This window comes from Scylla paramamosain, chromosome 13 (genome assembly GCF_035594125.1).
Source record: "Scylla paramamosain isolate STU-SP2022 chromosome 13, ASM3559412v1, whole genome shotgun sequence".
In the NCBI taxonomy this organism is placed as follows: domain Eukaryota; kingdom Metazoa; phylum Arthropoda; class Malacostraca; order Decapoda; family Portunidae; genus Scylla; species Scylla paramamosain.
Window position 1 is genome coordinate 26,317,085 of NC_087163.1, and position 19,207 is coordinate 26,336,291.

Consider the following 19,207-nt stretch of genomic DNA (forward strand, 5'->3'; position numbering starts at 1 on the left):
GCGTGAATAATGGTAATGGGAATGGATGGCACAACAGCGATAAAAAATAAGGAAAAAAAAACATAAGATAAAAGAGGAGGAGGAGTAATTTAAGAAGCGTGGATAATTTTGATGGTACTTAAGAACAAAACAATGCTATAAAAGGAGAAGAAACTTGTGAAGAAGATGGAGAAGAAGAAGAACGAGGAGGGAGAAGATGAGGAGGAGGAGGAGGAGGAGGAAAGCAAGTAGAAGAACAAGGATAAGAACAAGAACAAGAATAAAAACAATGAAAAAAATAAAGTCGTAAAAAAAAACACAATACAACACAAAAAAAAACCGCACATTACAAAATAACCACAGAAATAAAGCGATGACATTGAAACTCACAAAAAAAAAAAAAAGGAAAATTGTTATATATTATTAGAAAAACAACTGCGTATAAGGAGGACCAAAAGACTAGATTCCAGATTCTATACCGAGGAAAATCGTTGCATTCTTCCTCAGTGACTTGCTATTTTTAGACCAAGGGGAAGAGGAGGACAAGGAAGAGGAGTAGGAGGAGGAGGAGGAGGAGGAGGAGGAGGAGGAGGAGGAGGAGGAGGAATCTGTTCTTACATAAACTAATACGTCACTATAATCTCTTTTTCTCTCCTCTTCCTTCCCAAAACACCATTTCCTCCTACTCTTAAATCCTCCATTCCCTCTCATCTTTATCTCACTATTCTTCTTTTCCCTTTTTTTTCCTTTCCTCATCCATCATCTTTTTTTTTTTTTTCCCCCTTCTCCCTCCACCTATCCTCTCGTCTCTTATCCCCTCTACTCTCCTCCATCTTGTTATCACGCTATTATTATTTTTCCTTTCGTCATTACCCTGTTTTTATCACTACCCTTCTCTTCTCTTACCCTATCCCTCATTTCTTACGCACCCTCACCTCTCTAATCCTTCATTTTCTCTCCATCTTTCATCATAATTTCTTACGTACACTTTTCTTTCTTCTCCCTTTTTTCTTTCCCTGTATCTTTCACCCTGACATTACTTCACCACTTTCATTCTTCCTTATTTTCTCTTCGCCCTACCCTTACTCCCCCATCCTTCACCCCCAGCAGGAGACTTCGCCGCCCTACACGCCCCTCTGCACTCTTAATGTTTGCCAACGAGGGACACACGCTGGGAGGACAATGGTTCGTTGCCGTCTTCTGCTTCCACGCCCTCAGGAATTGTTATTGTATGTACTCGTAAATGGGAAGATATAAGTATTTTTTTTTTTTTTTTTTTTTGCTGTGGTGGTTGTTGGTGTTACTACTACTACTACTACTACTACTACTACTACTACTACTACTACTACTACTACTGCTACTACTGCTACTACTACTACTGCAAAAATAAGTATAGTTTTCCTGAAGTTGTTGTTGTGCTATTGCTATTATTACTACTACTACTACAGCTACTGCTACTACTGCTACTACTACTACTACTACTACTACTACTACTTTTACTACTACTACTACTACTACTACTACTACTTTTACTACTACTACTACTACTACTAATGCGGTATTTTTTTTTATATGAATGAAAAGAAGAAAGGAAGAAGAGGATGACGTGGAATCAGTCAGGGTCAAGTTGTTGTCCGTAGTAGTGACCGAGAGGAGGAGGAGGAGGAGGAGGAGGAGGAGGAGGAGGAGGAGGAGGAGGAGGAGTAGTAGGAGGAGGAGGAGGAGGCTGCCCAACAACACACCGAGCACATACACACACACCTGGCGCCGAAGGTCACGTGTTTGCGTACATGATGAGGCATCACGCACATACACACACACACACACACACACACACACACACACACACACACACACACGTTTACTAGTGAATACCGATTAACTTATTGACTTATCTTCCCTTTTCCATTCACTTATTGATGATGTGGTGGTGGTAGTAGTAGTAGTAGTAGTAGTAGTAGTAGTAGTAGTAGTAGTAGTAGTAGTAGTAGTAGTAGTAGTAGTAGTAGTAATAGAACTAACACTATGAATCAAACTCAAATCGTAAACTTCCTTCTTCAACACATTAAAAAAAAAAAAAAAAAAAACAGAAAAAATCGTAAGAATTAAACTTATACCCAACAAAACTCCTCCTCCTCCTCCTCCTCCTCCTCCTCCTCCTCCTCCTCCTCCCACCTCTTGCTCCCACCCCTTCCTCCTCCAGCTGATTATAATTTTCAGAAACCACTAACACGTCCTCAAACATAAACAAATGAGTCTTTACTAACACAACACTTGGGAACCTCGAAGGAACCTGAAGAGCGGCGTTCCTCAAGGTCCCCAGAATTAGTTGGTTGGGTAGAGAAGCACAACAGGTCAGGAGTTCCTCAAGGTAAGGTCTTGGGTCCCTCGTAACTACCTCAAGCAGTACAAAGGAGAATCGCCCGCTGCGTGTAGATAAAGGTATAGAGGGAGGGAGTTACTGAGGAGGTGGAGGAAGGTGAAGGTAAGTTTTGCGTGGTTCTATTCTCTTCTCGGAATGTAAAAAAAAGGGTTAGATAGGAGACAGTCTGCAACGTAATATTAGATTTTTTTTTCTTTTTTGTCCTCTTCGTTATCGTTACTGTCGTCTTCCTCTTTCTTCTACTGTTTTTTCTTGTTTTTTTCTTCCTTCTTCGTTGTTGTCCTCCTCCGTCATCTTTTCTCCTTCTTAGTCGTTCTCCTCCTCTTCTTCCTTCTTCTGTTCTTCTTCTTCATTCTTCTCCCTCCCCCTTCTCATTCTCAGATTATTCTTGCTCTTTTCTTCCTCATGCTCTTTATTTCTTTATTTTTCTTCTCTTCGGCTTCATCTTTCTTCTTCTTTTGTTATTCTTGCTCCTGTCACTCCCTCCCCCACCTCTTCATCATACTTCTTCTTACATTATCTCTTTCTTTCTCGCCATCTTTCTTCTCGCATTTCTTCTACCATCTTTCTCTTCCTCTTCTTTGTCCTTCTTCTGGTCCTTCCTGCCTGCTCTTCTCCAATAATTCCCTTTTCCTTCTTCATCAGCATCCTCCTCTCTCTATCTTTCCTTTTTGTTTATTTGTTTTTTGTTTTTTTCTCTCATTTCGTCGTATGCCCCTCCTTCCACTCCTTCCCCTCCTCCTCCTCCTCCTCCTCCTCCTCCTCCTGTATTAGGCTGTCGCTCTTCAAGGTGAAACAAGACACTCCTTTGTAAAACATTTGAGTGAAAGAAAAAAAAGAAAATATATATATACATAGACACGAAACGCCTTTTTTTGTTTGTTTTGTTCGTGTGTGTGTGTGTGTGTGTGTGTGTGTGTGTGTGTGTGTGTGTGTGTGTGTGTGTGTGTGTGTGTGTGTGTGTGTGTGTGTGTGTGTGTGTGTGTGTAATTATCTATATTACGTATGCATATCTCTCCTCCAACCGGCTCTTCCTCCTCCTCTTCTTCTTCTCCTCCTGTTCCTCCTCTCTCATGCTGACACGACGCAAAACCACCACCACCACCAAAACTATCACCACCACCACCACCAACACCACCACCACCATCAGAACAACAACAACAACAACAACAACAACAACAACACCACTGGAAAGAAACAAAAGAAAAAAAATCGCTTCTAAACACCAATTGTGTGAAAAATGAACAGAAAACAAGAGCCAGAGAGAGAGAGAGAGAGAGAGAGAGAGAGAGAGAGAGAGAGAGAGAGAGAGAGAGAGAGAGAGCATTGATACACGTGCTACGCTCCGTATATAGTTGAGTAAAGTCTTACCCTCCTCAATGCTTCTTCTGACCACCTGCTGAATGACTGCCTTTCAAGTTCAAGGGTAACCAGATCTCGTCTCTACCTTCCCTCCCCCCTCCCTCCCTCCTCTCTCCATACGTTCCCTCCTCTCCCTCTCCAACCGCTCCTCTCCCTCCTTCCTCTACATATTTCCCCCCTCTCTCCCTCCTTCCCTTTCCATTCTCTACCTTCTCTACATGCTTCCCCCTTCTCTTTCTCCCTTCCCTCCTCCCACTCTCCTCTCCATCCACTCTCTCCCTCCTCTCCCTCCTCCTCTTACTCTACATTCCTCCAATTTTACCCTCCCTCCTTCCTTTTTTATCCCGTCTCCCTCCTTCCCTCCCTTCCTCCTTATCCTTGCCTTCTATCGCCTCAGGTCTTTCTCTCCTCCCTCATCCTCACTTCCTCTTCTACTTAAGCACGCCCCTCTGCCCATACATTTTCACTTCATGGATTACTTACAAGGATTAAGATTTTGTAGTGTTCTCAAAGAATTTACTTATTAGTGTGAGGAGGAGACTTGACAAGACAGAAAGATGAGACGGAGAAGGATCAAATGGAAGAGAACGAGACGTGAAGATAAAAGCAGATAGAGATGGAATGGGACGAGAAAAGGAAGGCAGGAATTAAGAGATGAAGGAGATAGGTTTATAGAGGCTGAAGAGAGGGAAAGAGAGGATGGGGGGGCGTGAACAAAGGGAATAAAGAAAAAGCGAGGAAAAATGCAAGTGGAGTAAAGAGGAATGATGAACAGGAACGGAGGGAATGAGGAAGAGCGGAGAGGCAACACACACACAAAGAGAGGAGCTGTGAAAGACAATGAAAGGAATGAAGATCAGAGAACGGAGGAGATACGAAAGAGAATGAAGGGAATGAGGAAGAACAAGGAAGAAGAATACTAACAAGAGACACTCAACTCAAGTAATCGAAATATTATTCAGTCATGCAAACACCAGTATTTTTTTTTCCGGGGTCAAGCAAACGGAACCTTCCAGGATAGAGAAAAAAGAAAAATCCCCAAAATGTATTAATGTCAACCTCCAAATCTGAAGCGAATAATGGTAAGCTATCAAAAAGCCAACCTGTCTATTGGCTATGAATAAGTAAAATAATGAATACAGACACAGTCAATCGTTAGGAATCAGCAGGTAACAGGCATTCACTCCTAATGTGCTTTGTCATATCCCTCACTCTATGCAACATTCTCTGATCTGCTTGCTGGCAATCCCTCTGCAAAACCTGACAAATGATACATTTTTACCAGATCACGGGACTTAAGAGTATACATAAAACACGATACTAGGCGCTGAAACTTGCTCGATTTTCCATGGCTAGGCTAACCATGATGTTACCCTGAAACGAGATTTCTTAGATTCCTGTCCGGGCAACCCACCGCCACCACCACCAATTATAACGGAGTGCAGCCTAGTGGTACAGACGCAAAGGGTACGGAGGTGGTTGCTACTGCAGGGTGTTCAGGTTTAGTTAAATTTCATGGGTAAAGCGTAACTTTGTTCAATGTTCGGCTGTCTGTCTTGCCTTCTCTCCTTTCCCCGTTCGTGTTTACCTCCGACGCTCCGCCCCAGCCTGTGTTTGAGTCTTCCTGTCTCTTTTTTACTGCACTTTATTCACCGTTTCTGCTTCTGTCAGTCTTTCCTTCTTTCTTTTTCCTTCTATCAGCACTCATTCTTCCTTCACCTTCCTCCTTCCTTCCTAGTTTGTGATCCTTCTCTCTTGTATTTTCCCCTTCCTTTCTTTTTCATTTGATATTTAGCACACCTTGATTCATAATTATAATATATACTTATCCACACTCAAGAATTAAACACCTTAATTCCTGTCTTGGGATAATGCTTGAATATGCAGCAAAAAAAATAAAGTAAATATTATAAAATCCAAGTCACCTACCACAGAATGGGAGACGCAAGACTAGGCTTCTCCTTCCTCCCTTTCATTAGCCTGGCCAGCCACTGACAGCTTCATCGCTTACAAGAATGTTGTTGCTCATAAATATACGGAACGGAATAATGAGGTGTTGTCAAGTCATCATTAGGGCAAACACCCCAGCGGGCTGTGTGTGTGTGTGTGTATGTGTGTGTGTGTGAACGGAGGCTGGCTTAAGGCGAGGCAATAAGGGCAAGGTAGCTGCGAACTAGGAAGGCGTGCAAGTTTTTTCTCTCTTGCTTGTATTTGTAATAGGAGATGGCCAAGAGGTACAAAACCTACGAAAAAATAAAAAGTTCTCTGAGGAAATTTATGTAGGGAGTTCCAACTACATTAGCCTAATAGATTAAAGGGTGCAAATGAGTATATTACCTTGCTGTGTCTGCTAAGATGCACCGTGTACGAAGCAGGAAGGAAGGAAAGAGGAATGGCAACACTAGATCTTTGGAAGCGGATACAATAAAGTTTAAAGGGAAAAGATTGAATTTTAAGACCAGATTTTCCTGTTAATATTTATTCACTGCTTGATACGCAAATATCTTCACGTTGTCATAAAAAAGTATATATTTTCCAAACGTTTATTGAATTACTGTTTATTTCAGATATGTTTATTCTGATAACAATACAACTAAGTAAGAATATTTGCCAGAGAATATAGGTAACTGAAAATCTAAACAGTCAATACATAAATCAAACCTCTCGCCACATCCCAGAATAAAGTAAATATGATAAACTCTCGGCAGGAAGATACAAGTTTAAGCATTTTCCTAATAATCCTGTTAAGTTTATTGAAGCTCACTAGTAAATCTAATCATCATCGCCTTGAGCCATCTGGGAACTAGTGACATTAACCAGGCGTGGATTAGACCTTACAAGAGTCTCAAGGGCGTCACCTGAGAAGGAAGGAAGGGAAGAGGGACGAGGAGGAGCGAAATTTTAGAAGGAAAAGAGGAAAGATTACCATTCTCTACTATCACTACTACTACTACTGCTACTACTACTACTACTACTACTACTACTAATAATAATAATAATAATAATAATAATAATAATAATAATAATAATAATAATAATAATTTACCTTCCTTGCCTGATGACTTGTATTGTTGGAAAAGAGAAACAGGAGAAAGGAGAACAGTGAGGCTTGTCCGTCTCTTCACCACTACCACTATCACTTTCTCCCGTTCTTCTCTTTATCTCATTTCTCCTTCCCTTCCCTTCCTTTCCTCCCTCTCATTTCCTTCTTCCCTTGCCTGGACATCGAGGTAAGAAAAGAAGAAGAGTAAAGTTTGCCTAGCATTTTATACCACCACCACCACAATGCAGTCTCCAGTGTTGAGTATTGAAGAAAGAAAGAAAAGAAGTAAAAGACGAGAAGATTTGCCAGCACACCACCTTCCTACATACTACTACCACTACCACCACTTCTTCCTTCTCCACGTGATGAGAAGCAAGTCGTAAATTCTCCGACAGCAGAGGGAACAAGAAAATTGCACGGGGCAAGAAGTGTTCCTGGGCGTAGCGGTTGTGTCTCGTTTCTTGTTGGCCCCGGATGCCACCGCCAGAAGCAGATGCCACAGTGGAGCGTTCTTCTCTCAAGGGAGTGAAGACTTGAGGGAAGACCATTATCGCACGCACTCACGCATGCGCATAACTCAATGTAATGAGACTCCCTTACTGTAGATAATGAGTGGTGATAATGACAGTAGTAGCAGTAGTAGTAAGAAGAAAAAAATTAGGAACAACAATATAACAATAACAACAGTAACAAAGAAGAACAGGATGAAGGAAAAGGACTTCACACATGTTCGTAACTCAATGTAATGAGACTCCCTTACTGTAGATATGACAGTAGTGATAATAAAAATAGTAGCAGTATAGTAAGAAGGAGAACAACAACAAAAAAAAAACTACATCAGTAATAAAGAAGAACAAGACGAAAGAAAAAGGACTGGCGTGTGGAAAAGAATGAGAGTAGCCAAGAATAATAATACCAGTAAGAATAAGAAAAAATAAGATATTAAACACAACAAGAACTACAATAACAACAGTAACAAAAGAAGAAGACGAAGGAAAAGGACTTTCGAAAGGGGGAGAAGGAGAGGAACTAATAAGGGCATAGCTGTTGTTGTCCTGACGAAGGTAGTGGAGGTGGCGGAGGCGAGAGGTCACTGAACTCTATCGAAGTCTACCCCAACATAACAGTATTCAGGAAATCCCAGTTTATCCTTTTCGTTTTCTCTTTTCTGGTGTCGTCACTCACAACGTCACTTCCCAAACACTATGGAAGGAAGGAAGCCGTTAAGTTTCTCTCTATCAACATATGTTATTTGACATTTATCGTGGAATTTCAGTGTTGCAAGCAAACTTTGTTGGGAAAATTAATACATGACGCTGGGGTGACTTGATAACGTTGTCAGTTGTTACTATTCAGGTGCTCTCTCTCTCTCTCTCTCTCTCTCTCTCTCTCTCTCTCTCTCTTAATTAGATCTTTCCCTTTACTTTCTACCTTCGTAGACACGCCCTTTTTTCTTTTCCTTTTAGTAGTAGCAGTAGTAATAGCAGCAGTAGCAGCAGCAGCAGCAGCAGCAGCAGCAGCAGTAGTAGTAGTAGTAGTAGTAGTAGTAGTAGTAGTAGTAGTAGTAGTAGTAGTAGTAAAGATAGCAATAATTCAAACGCCACTGAGTTTATGTAGTAGTAGTAGTAGTAGTAGTAGTAGTAAGGATAGCAACAATACAAAATATACTCAAAAACCACTGAGATCATGTTCTGACGAGTGTTTGTTGCAAAACGTGCCATGAGCGATGTGAACCCGTTGTAAGCAGATGTTAAGCTCGTCCCGGCGCGGCTAAACTTGACCCTTGGTGTATAATACGTAACTGCTTCGTGTTCCTGTGTTAGGGTGCTTGGAGTTTATCATACAACTGCACTACTGCCTTCCGCTAAGATCCCGCATGTGTTTTTGAGAGGATGTTCAAGCTTTGCTCCATTAATTTTGGTCGTATTTTGAAGATGGAGGAAGGTAACCCTGTGAAAATCCGTGGAAGAGTCAAGTGGAGAAGTGAAGATCGAGAGACGACAGATATTTAATGCTCGTGTTCTGAAACGCTTTACTCTTTCATCACGACTATTTTCAAAGGCTAGAGATGATAGCTGGGTTCTCAAGACTGTTTCTTCTGTTAATCTAAAAGTCTTGTTAATCTGTCACTAGAAATGTAAAAATACCCTTTAAAACCAGTGTAACTTCAACTATAGCCTTTAAAAAGCAGTCGAGGTAGGGAGCAGAAGCGTTTCAGAATATGGACGTTAAATGGAAGGGTGGAACTGCAAGAGACATGAGGCAGCTATGATGGGCCTGGGTGAAGGAGATGTACAGAATATAAGGTACTGGCGACAACTTACTCGTAGTATCAGACCGGCCGACTCCATCAGAGATTAAGGCGAAGTAGTTTGGTATACGCTAAGATTCAATGCATGTCCGAGAATATGTGAGACACTTCATGTTTGTTGCTTGTGTCGAGATACTGTGTTGTGAATCCTTGTGTTTGTGAATCTGTTGCTGTCTCTTTATTTTACTATTGTTTTTATTAAGTTAAAAGTTTGTACTGAGCGTTTATTTATACAGCCTGTCTGTCTGTCAGTTAGTTGACAATCTACTCTCACCACAAGTATTATTACCACCACCACCACCACAACCGCTGCTGTCTTCCTCCACCTCCCCACCCTCCCTCCCTCCACTTATTAACTGTGTGTGTGTATGTGTGTGTGTGTGTGTGTGTATCTTCATGACCTCTCATTATTGAAGTTTATGAAGAAAATGCACATAAAACAACCGTCAGCTTTAACACACACACACACACACACACATACACACACACGCACACACACACACACACACACACACACACACACATACACACACACGCACACACACACACACACACACATACACACGTCATCCCAAGCAGACAGAGGCATAGACAATCCCAGAGACAGATACACAGCAGAGAGAGACAGAGACACAGAGAGTAAGATACGAAGAGAGGAAATGAACAACCAAAGCACCGCATTGCATTTCCATGTCCTCCTTCAGTACCAGTTCCCCAGCACACCGTTAGCTTCCCACTCCCAGGACCCGCCCACCTGACGCCGCGGCAGCAGGAGGCAGGGAGGGACGGACGGAGGGAAGGGAGGAACGCAGAGGAAAACAAAGGAAGATCTAACCGCAACATATTCTCCGGACCTTATGAGACTGAAAAAAGTTGCAGTATTTGATCTAAAGCAAGAGTAAGAGAGGAAAGAAAGGAAGAGATAACAGGATGAGGGATGGAAGGAAGGGCACGGGAAAAATGTAGGTAAAGTGAGTACCTATAAAGAAAGGAATGAAAGAAAGGTGAAGGAATGAAAGAGAGGTGAAGAGAAGAGAGAGAGATAGGTAAGGAATATAGAGCATAGAAGGGAAGAGATAGAACGAACGAACGAACGAATGAAAAAGAAAACTATTGAATATCAAAAAGAAATAAATGTGATGATGCGAGTGACAAAAATATTTATAAAAGCGCAAGAAATTCATGCAGGATATGAAGTAACTTCAAAAACATCCACACACACACACACACACACACACACACACACACACACTTTAAGGCACGGCATATGCAGATGGTGTGGAGACGGTAATAATGATAGTAGTGATGGTGATGGTGGTGGTGTAAGAAATTCTCTCTCTCTCTCTCTCTCTCTCTCTCTCTCTCTCTCTCTCTCTCTCTCTCTCTCTCTCTCTCTCTCTCATTTTTCTCCTCAAGAAGAGAGAGAGAGAGAGAGAGAGAGAGAGAGGGTGTAGACCGCAGTTAGTCATGTGGTTACCTCCTTCACAGCGCCGCCTGTCCACCGTGAACTTGGCAATGAACACAATACTAGTACCTGCTTCTTGTATCCCGGCACTCACAACTCTCCCTTTCTTACACTCTTTCACTCACTCACTCATTCACATCTCCCTCGCCTCAGCTCCCTCACACCCCGTCATGAGCTCAAACTAGCGAGGAGCCATTTGATAACAGCAGTTACGTAATTATATAAGGTTACTGCGTTTGTTTGTTTGTTTCCTTCAGTATATTCTTTGGTTTTATTGTTTCTTCTTTTCTATTCTTCCCTCTCTCTTCTCAATTTTTCTGTTTCCTAATTCATTTTCTCCTCTTTTTCTTTTTTTCATTATTTCGTTTATTTCTTTCATTTTTCCTTCTATCTATTCTCCTCCTCCTCCTCTTCTTCCCTCTTTTCAGATATGTTCTTATTCCTTTCTCCAGTTATCTCCTCCTTTCCATCTCTCTACCAATTCATCTTTCTTCCATTTATTCTTCCTCTCCTCTTTGTTTCCATTCATTCCTCCTCCTCTTCACCCCTTAATCTTTTATCCCTGCAGTCATCACCTGTCATTTCCCACCCTCCCCCTCTTCGTGTCTGTCTCCCTGCCTACATCTATCCTTGTCCCCTTTCCTCAATCACAAAAGCACAGGAACGCGACCTTGCTGAAATTACTCATCCTTGCTGTCCCTTCCCTTAGTGGGCCAAGGGAGGTGGTCATTCTTCGCTGCGTAACCCCGTGATGCAGCCACTTTCCCTCTTCTCCCTGACGGATCTTGTTTGTCGCATTTTCTAGGCATTCTCTACGCAAGCTAGGATGAATCGAAAGGCCTTCAGGAGTAGTCACACATACGTACAGACATAGACGCGCATCATGCCTGTATTGAAATGAAGAAATGAAGGTTGCTCTGACAAAAGTGCGGTATACTTTGGTCTTTTCCAGGTTATGACGCCACGCATATAGAAAGCTGGTATAGACTGGTACTTTTGTTGAATTCGGAAGGACAGAAAGAAAAGGGGCAAATTGGAAAGCGAAGGAAGGAAGTGTGACATATTTTTTTTCTTTTTTCTTTCTTTTTGATGATGTGTGTGGACAGGAAGACGATATAGGCAGGTAGGCATTCCCACCGCGCCAAGAAACACACAGGAAAACCAAACTGCAAGTCATCTAATGTCGAAAAAAAAAAAAAGATAAAAATTCGTCCACTGAAAACATACCAAACTTTTTTTTTTTTTACTTTTGAAGGTGAAAATGCTGCATAGGTGGAAGGTAGGTAAAGTGAGCATTCGTATTTCATCAAAGACCACAACTGAGAACAGGAAAATTAAATTATATCATCCGACATTCAAAGAAGAGCAAAAACGAGAACAAGAAAGGACCGTCAAAACATAAGGGCGAGATAAGCTGAACTTTTTTTTTTATTTCTTTTTCTTCTTCACCTCACAATGCAACGTAGATTGAGGAAACGAAAAATAAAAAAAGGAGCAGTGAGTCACCTAATGATATAAAAAAAAAAAAAAAAAATATATATATATATATATATATATATATATATATATATATATATATATATATATATATATATATATATATATATATATATATATATATATATATATATATATATATATATATATATATATATATATATATATATCAAAAATAGGATATCCTCTGTAGGAACTCCTCTGCGTGAGCACTGAAGGGTGGCATGGCTGGCGACTCAAGGAAGAACGAGACACCACGAACGTTTCCACCTTGACTCACCTTGAAGGGAACAGCAACATGACTTCTTGAGCCGACTGTACATGCCAAATAAACACGATAGTCTGTGAGTCTCTGATATGTGTACAATAATACTCAGGCGACGCAGTAACCTCAAGTCATGCTCTATTTTATGTACTGCTGTGTACTTTCATTTCACACTAGATCGATGTTACGTACACGCTACACACACACACACACACACACACACACACACACACACACTGAGAAATATGAAGGCAATCTTAAGACGTTTCAAGGAAAGGGAAGGGAAAGGAAGGAAAGACAAAAGGGGAGAGGAGAGTGATGGGCTTCTACCACCAGTACATGTGCGGATCCTCAAGGTTGATAGCACTTGCACGGTGACGGGAACTAACCACCGCTCCACAAGTATTGCCTGGACGCTTTGGACTGCACCATGACGCAACCAGGGTGCAGTCCGTCACACCTAGCGAAAATATGACGAAAAAAAAAAATCTTTCCCTAACGGCACGCACGTAATAACTGTTCTTGTTTATTTATTTTTTTCGTTTACTTTAAAGTATGTACAGTGCACTATTATATTGTTTTTTTTTCTTCTATGTTATATTTTTTAAGATCTGTTGTAGTTTGTATACTTGTTAATTTTATTTTTATACAGTGATGCTTTGATTTGTGTATTCATTCGTGTTAGTTACATTGACATTAATGGTTATGTAATTAATGTTTTGTTATTAGTTATTTTCTTTTTTTTTATGGCAAGTATCATGTTATCTGTTGAATTCTTCCTAATTATTAACTATCCTGGGATATCTGACTATTTCTTAAGGACAACAAATACATTGCTCTCTCTCTCTCTCTCTCTCTCTCTCTCTCTCTCTCTCTCTCTCTCTCTCTCTCTCTCTCTCTCTCTCTCTCTCTCTCTCTCTTCTCGCACTGTTGCTTAAAGGTCTTATATTGTTATCTCGACTCAATGAGAAAACAATGAAAGAATTGCGAGAGTCTGTCTGTCTGCCTGTTTGTGTGTGTGCGTGTGTACGTTGTGGGGGAGGAATAGTTCACCCGTGTCAGTCGTCAGTCGTGTTCCCTTACCTGTCATTATATATTATTACCTCAAACACACACACACACACACACACACACACATACACACACACACACACACACACACACATGGATCGGTATGTCAACTTTTTTTCCAGGCACACTCAAAAAGTATTTCACCGTCACCCAAAAAGAATAGATTTATGATTACAGCGTTGGGAAGTTTCTCACGATCCTTCCTCCCTTCCTTCCTTCCTTCGTCACTCACTCCTCGACCCAAAGAGTTATTCTGAGCCGCTGAGAAAACGTTGCCGCAACCACACCGTCTTATTCCACTTCTCAGAAATGATTGGACACCTTGAAAACACTGCATTACGTTATCCTCCGCTAAGCTTTTCATTCCATTTATTTCCCATTCTTGAGGATTTCCTTGATTGCAGCTTAGCGAGCGTGTCACGTGACTTCACGCAGCGACTATGAAATATACCTACTGTAGTGTTCTTGCTTACCTTTACCACTTCTTTTTGCCGAAAGTTTATTTGACTGTAATAATGATTGACAACATAAGAACTTAAGAAAATAAGGGGAGCTGCAAGAAGCCATCAGGCCTGCTACACATGGCAGCTTCTGCATGAAACATACCTTCCTGTTTCCGACTATCATCCTCATCCATAAATGTATCTAATCTTTTTTTTAAAGCTCCCTTTTGACTCGGCACAAACAACCTGATTATAACTAAGGATTATGCTTGAATGCAACTTCACGACGCGTCTTGAAGATTTAGTTTTCTCTTACCAAATTATCTTCTCTTTTTCCTTGAGTTCCTTTGATGAGTATGGAAAAACAGTGACGCTTTATCCTCATCATTCCCTATCATTTCATGGGGTTTCTTCCAATACTAACTATCGTGCGTAAGACTAAGAATTACAATAGAACTCTCCAAAATAATCAGATTTCCTTATCAAATCACCTTCGCCTTTCATCCTCACGCGAAGAATAATAGCGAGCATGATGACGCGCGACGATACTGACTGCAAGGGGTCACTGACACGCCACGAGGACAACAATGCAGGAGCCGCAACCCCTTGGCCGGGGGGTGGGGGGGGTGAATGAGAGATGATGAGCATCAGGTGGGATCGGGTAGCAAGGTGGCAGTGGATGACTAAGTGAACTGACAACTTCTGGGTCGTGGCGGTGACCTCAAGAAATCACACATTCCTCGGCTCACTAGCTCCCGACGTTCAAATCCTCGGCAAGGGAAGGAGAAGGGAAGAGGTGAGGGCAGAGGAGGAAAATGTGGGTAGATTAGCCACGAAAGGGATAGAAGGCATGGAAAGACGGGCGGTGAAGTAACGGTACTATGAATTCTTATCCTACTATGGTTAAAGAGATTCAGGCAGGTACAGAGAAGGCGGACGCACAGACATGCTGAGGAAATTAACAAAAAGAAGGCAGCGAGAAGTAGGTGGTCGCATTTGTCACAGAGTACAGACGAGGGCTTTGCCAAGTGGGTCAGTTAGGGCCAGGGCAACCCGTTGCTCGGCCCAGTCCGGGCTGGGTCATCAGTCCGCGTGTGCCCTCACGCGCCCACACATACGCGCGCGCACCCACACCTAGCCACACACATACACACACACACACACACACAAAGGAACACATATACCAGATAAAAACAAGTACATTAAATAAAATTATATATATATATATATATATATATATATATATATATATATATATATATATATATATATATATATATATATATATATATATATATATATATATATATATATATATATATATATATATATATATATATATATATATATATATATATATATATTTACCTAAAACATAACTGCTTCACTAAAAGCAAATTCACGGACAGGGATGATAGGATGATAAGTATAATGTACTAAAAATATCTCGTGATGGCTTCTTCCATCTTCCCTTATTGTATATCTTACGGCTTTTAATTGCACACTCGATCACTGGACTCACACAAGACACAGCGCAGACTCACCTCGGACGTGTAGCCGAACGGTGAGAAGTAGGGATAGTTCTGATAGTACATACTCCTCCTGTTATAGTACATCTTTCCGAGCCTCTTATCCACAACACGCACACGAGGACAACCCACACATCCACCTGAACACTCGGCCTGCACAGCAAAGCACGCCGTCACAACTACTGACGAGACACTCAGCAGTTCCTTGCGGTGACATCAGCTTCCAGTCATGGTGAGCCGCGCCAGAAGTAGCATACTCTCCCCGCCACCGCCGAGCACACACTAACATTAGCGTTGCCACTGCTGGCCCGCTGCGGCGGCGTTGGGATCATCCACCGTTGTTGAAGAGCCCACTAGCCATGCTCGCGCGCGCACACACACAGACACACACACACACACACACACACACAAGTTCTGACTTCTTATCACTGCAATCGAGTTTTCCTACTGTTAGTCTTTACAGAAAATACTCTCTCTCTCTCTCTCTCTCTCTCTCTCTCTCTGAGACCTTTTTATCTTTCTCCGCCACGTGAAGAACTGGTCATCAAGATCAGGGAAGAGGAAAGAGACTGTCCTGAAAAGCATTTATTCTCAACAGTGACGAACTCGAAGCCACGGTCCCTGTCGGCAAAGGAACGCTTGGCTTGCTTCGGAGAGCCATTCAGAAGTACACCACTACCACTCGGCCTACACTTACACACCCGACCGTCACATACTAGCCAAACTCAACCTCCGAGATGAGAACAAAGCGAGATACGTGATTAGAATGAATGGATACAAACAAACGCACCACTTGAATGAGTTAACAAACATCACCTTCCCAGCTTCCATCCTTAACCTGCTGTATATCTTGCACCACAGCTTGAATAAGCCAAACACGTCTGGTCTATCCTATATAGTAAATGATTCATATTTGATTACGGGGTAAACCATACTGTGGGAAGGCTAATATAGTATCATTCATCCCGTTTTTATGCATTAATAAGTGGATAACTGTGGCATCCTACGTAAAAACACACGTGTTGCATGTTTCACTCGGCATGCGGTGCATAGCATTGTGTTAACTTACTTAGGCAAGTGTGGCATGCTCATATAACATAGTCTTTCATGCGGTTTGTTTCATGTGGCATGCGGTGCACCATTTAGTACGCGTGTGTCCATTACATTTAGCGACGAGGAATGAACGTCCCCCGAATACCAACAGCACACTGGCCTTGGATGTGGTGGTACCAAAGGGTCGCCCACGTGTTTACCGACATTCCAAACAAGACGCCCCGGACAGCGCGAATATGCTGACTGCTTAACCTGCTTTTCTTTCATTACCGCTCAAGTAAATGCATTAGGTTACATGAACGTTGTGGCAATGCAATACATGGACTCTGTTAGTCTACCTTTATCATTACAACGTCTTTTGCTCCAAATATGATGGTACAGAAAATATTGGCTGCTTATCTTACTCTATCGGTTTTCCCTTCCGCCTAATGCATCCTTTGACACGTGATGGGATGGATACTCACTGAGAAAGGTTAGACATTAATTCATTGTGCCTGACAGCATGCATTAGACGTGCTGAGATCCCGAATAAGTACAGTAAGAAGTCAATCTTTATCACTGCTCTCGAGTGTGTCTTAAAACATTACGCATAGCATTCCGTGGTCAACATTCACGTTGCCTCCTGCAGTACGATGACAAGCGCACCTTAGCTAAACCAGCGTGTGTTCTTGCATCGCTTATTACGTACAAAAGAATATCTACATGTTTTAAGACCTTAATTTGAACCTTTTAAGAGTATGCTTCTTCATTTAGACCGAAATAGGATCTTGTATGTGTTCACTGTACTGCTAAGTAAACCTGTATTATTATGGTCAATAAAACCAAGTAATGAACGCAACATCAGTGATGATAAAAGGAGTATTCTGCGGTAATATTCTAAGCCAAATATCTAAAATGTTTCGATAAGACGATTATGTTTACCTTATTATCATTATTATTATTATTATTCGTACAATACTATGATGTGTTGGAATTTTCGCCGCGCAGTCAACAATAATAATGCTTAGGTATTCCCAAGCAACATAACAGAAGTCATGGGCAGTAAAACCATCACGTTAAAGAGAGGAACAAGTGTCAGACATGACACACACATGACATGAGGTCACACTGGCACTAAAGCATACGAACAGGGAACTGGCACTGTGATGCGAGAAATGTTAGTGCAAGGTGACCGTATCAAAAGGATGACACCGGTTTGTTGCAGAAAGCTGTTAATGTTTCAAGCAGATTATTACATTGCGCCAAGTAACACTGTAATATTAGGAAGCAAATGCCCTTATGGATAATTAGATTTTGATATTCTCTTATACGTTCGTCGCATAATACAGGGGACATCCCGCCTCTCTTCAATAAACTGCTTAACTTCGTAAGAACTCAGGAACTTACACTGAACGCCTAATAGTAATACCATGCAATATGTGAGTTGTCTACAATATAGTAGAACATAGATCAAACACTTCTCTTGATAATTTTCCATTCCTATTATACACAAATTTTGCTTTGATAATCCTCGGGCTGATTTGAATGCGAGTGAGCACGGGGAGCATAGTCTTTGATTAAGTGCGGTGCAATGTGCAAAGAGAAACTCACATAATTCATGCAACTTGCATTCTGTCCCAGCAATATCAAAACAGTACTTCATCCGGATTCCTTCTTGTTGCCAGTGACTTAGTAGAGCCAGCAGCGCTCCCACAAATCCTTGTTTCCCATGAGACGGTCCCGAATATCACTCACATTTAAATTACACGCTTACCTTTCTTTCATTTCGCACTCACATCATCAGCACCTCGTAGGGAGCTAAATAACAGGTGATTTGGTATAGTTTAAATGATAAAAGTTCGATGTGCCATTCTTCAACGTTGTCTGCCTGGTATAAACTGTGTCTAGAATAATTTTACCTCACCAGTGCCACACACGTACCAGTCCAGCCTTCACCTCATCATTCATTTTACTCGCTAACCTCGGTGCTCAGCAGTGGGGCTGCAGCGGCCGCCACCACGTCTCGGGGTAATGGAACTTGAGCAAGTCTATATCTTCCCTTGGGGCGGGAAGGCTGAGGGGACCAAAGGGTCTGATGGGCAGGGGTAAGACCACTAAGTTGGGCGGGAAGCACTGCAGGCTGGGGTGAGCATCACAATCTGGAGGCAGCAGCCGACGACGCCACCCGACACGTCGCAACATTTGCACCCTCTCGTCCTCCTCAAACAGCACCACTCGCACAGTTGGCGCCTCGAACGTGCTCAAGGCGGACGAGGAGTTCCTGATGGTGTATTGGCCCTCGGCCGAGCTGTACTCCAGCGCCAGGCCGCGGCGTCGAAATGCCCGCAACAACTCTGCCTCGTCATGGCGGGACACCTTCTCGTTGAGGGCACAGAGGTGGGCATGAGGGTCCCAGGGCAGCGGGCCGGACTCGTGCACCGCGCCCCAGAGCGAGTCAAAACAGAGGAAATGAGTAATGGAGAGGCGTGTAAGAAGCGCAGAAACCGCAGCCAGCAGCAAGTACAGCCCCCGCCGCTGCTCCTGTGTGACGGTGCATGCAGGCTGTGTCTCGACGCCCCGCTGCTGTGCCAGGTGCCGCAGGTAGGTGGCGGCCAGTACAGTACCCACCATCGCCACCACCAACACCGCCAGCCCACGCTTCCTACCCCACAGTCGACACCGCCGACGGAGAAGTCCCAGCGTGAAGGCCATGGCACTGTGGCCACGTGTTGTCCCTCACGTGACCCCACCTGCCTTCTTGGAACCGCCACAGTAGATGTTACGCCCTCCCAGCCCTGCACACTACAACTGTTGTTGCAGACTCATC

General features: G+C 42.4%; 2 protein-coding genes across 2 annotated transcripts in view; both read right to left on the bottom strand.

Annotated features, from left to right (window-relative positions):
• The window catches only part of LOC135106594 (mucin-2-like), a 108,581-nt gene extending 92,859 nt beyond the window's left edge, over positions 1-15,722 (bottom strand). The window contains exon 1 of the mRNA XM_064015854.1: positions 15,364-15,722. Within this exon, the coding sequence (XP_063871924.1) occupies positions 15,364-15,435 (72 nt within the window). The 5' untranslated portion in view covers positions 15,436-15,722. The remainder of the gene's footprint in view (positions 1-15,363) is intronic.
• A 198-nt stretch (positions 15,723-15,920) lies between these two features.
• Positions 15,921-19,170, bottom strand: LOC135106599 (uncharacterized). Its single transcript, XM_064015868.1, has one exon. It carries the CDS (start codon positions 19,090-19,092, stop codon positions 18,370-18,372), a length of 723 nt encoding a protein of 240 aa, XP_063871938.1. The 5' UTR covers positions 19,093-19,170; the 3' UTR covers positions 15,921-18,369.
• Positions 19,171-19,207: the final 37 nt, after the last annotated feature.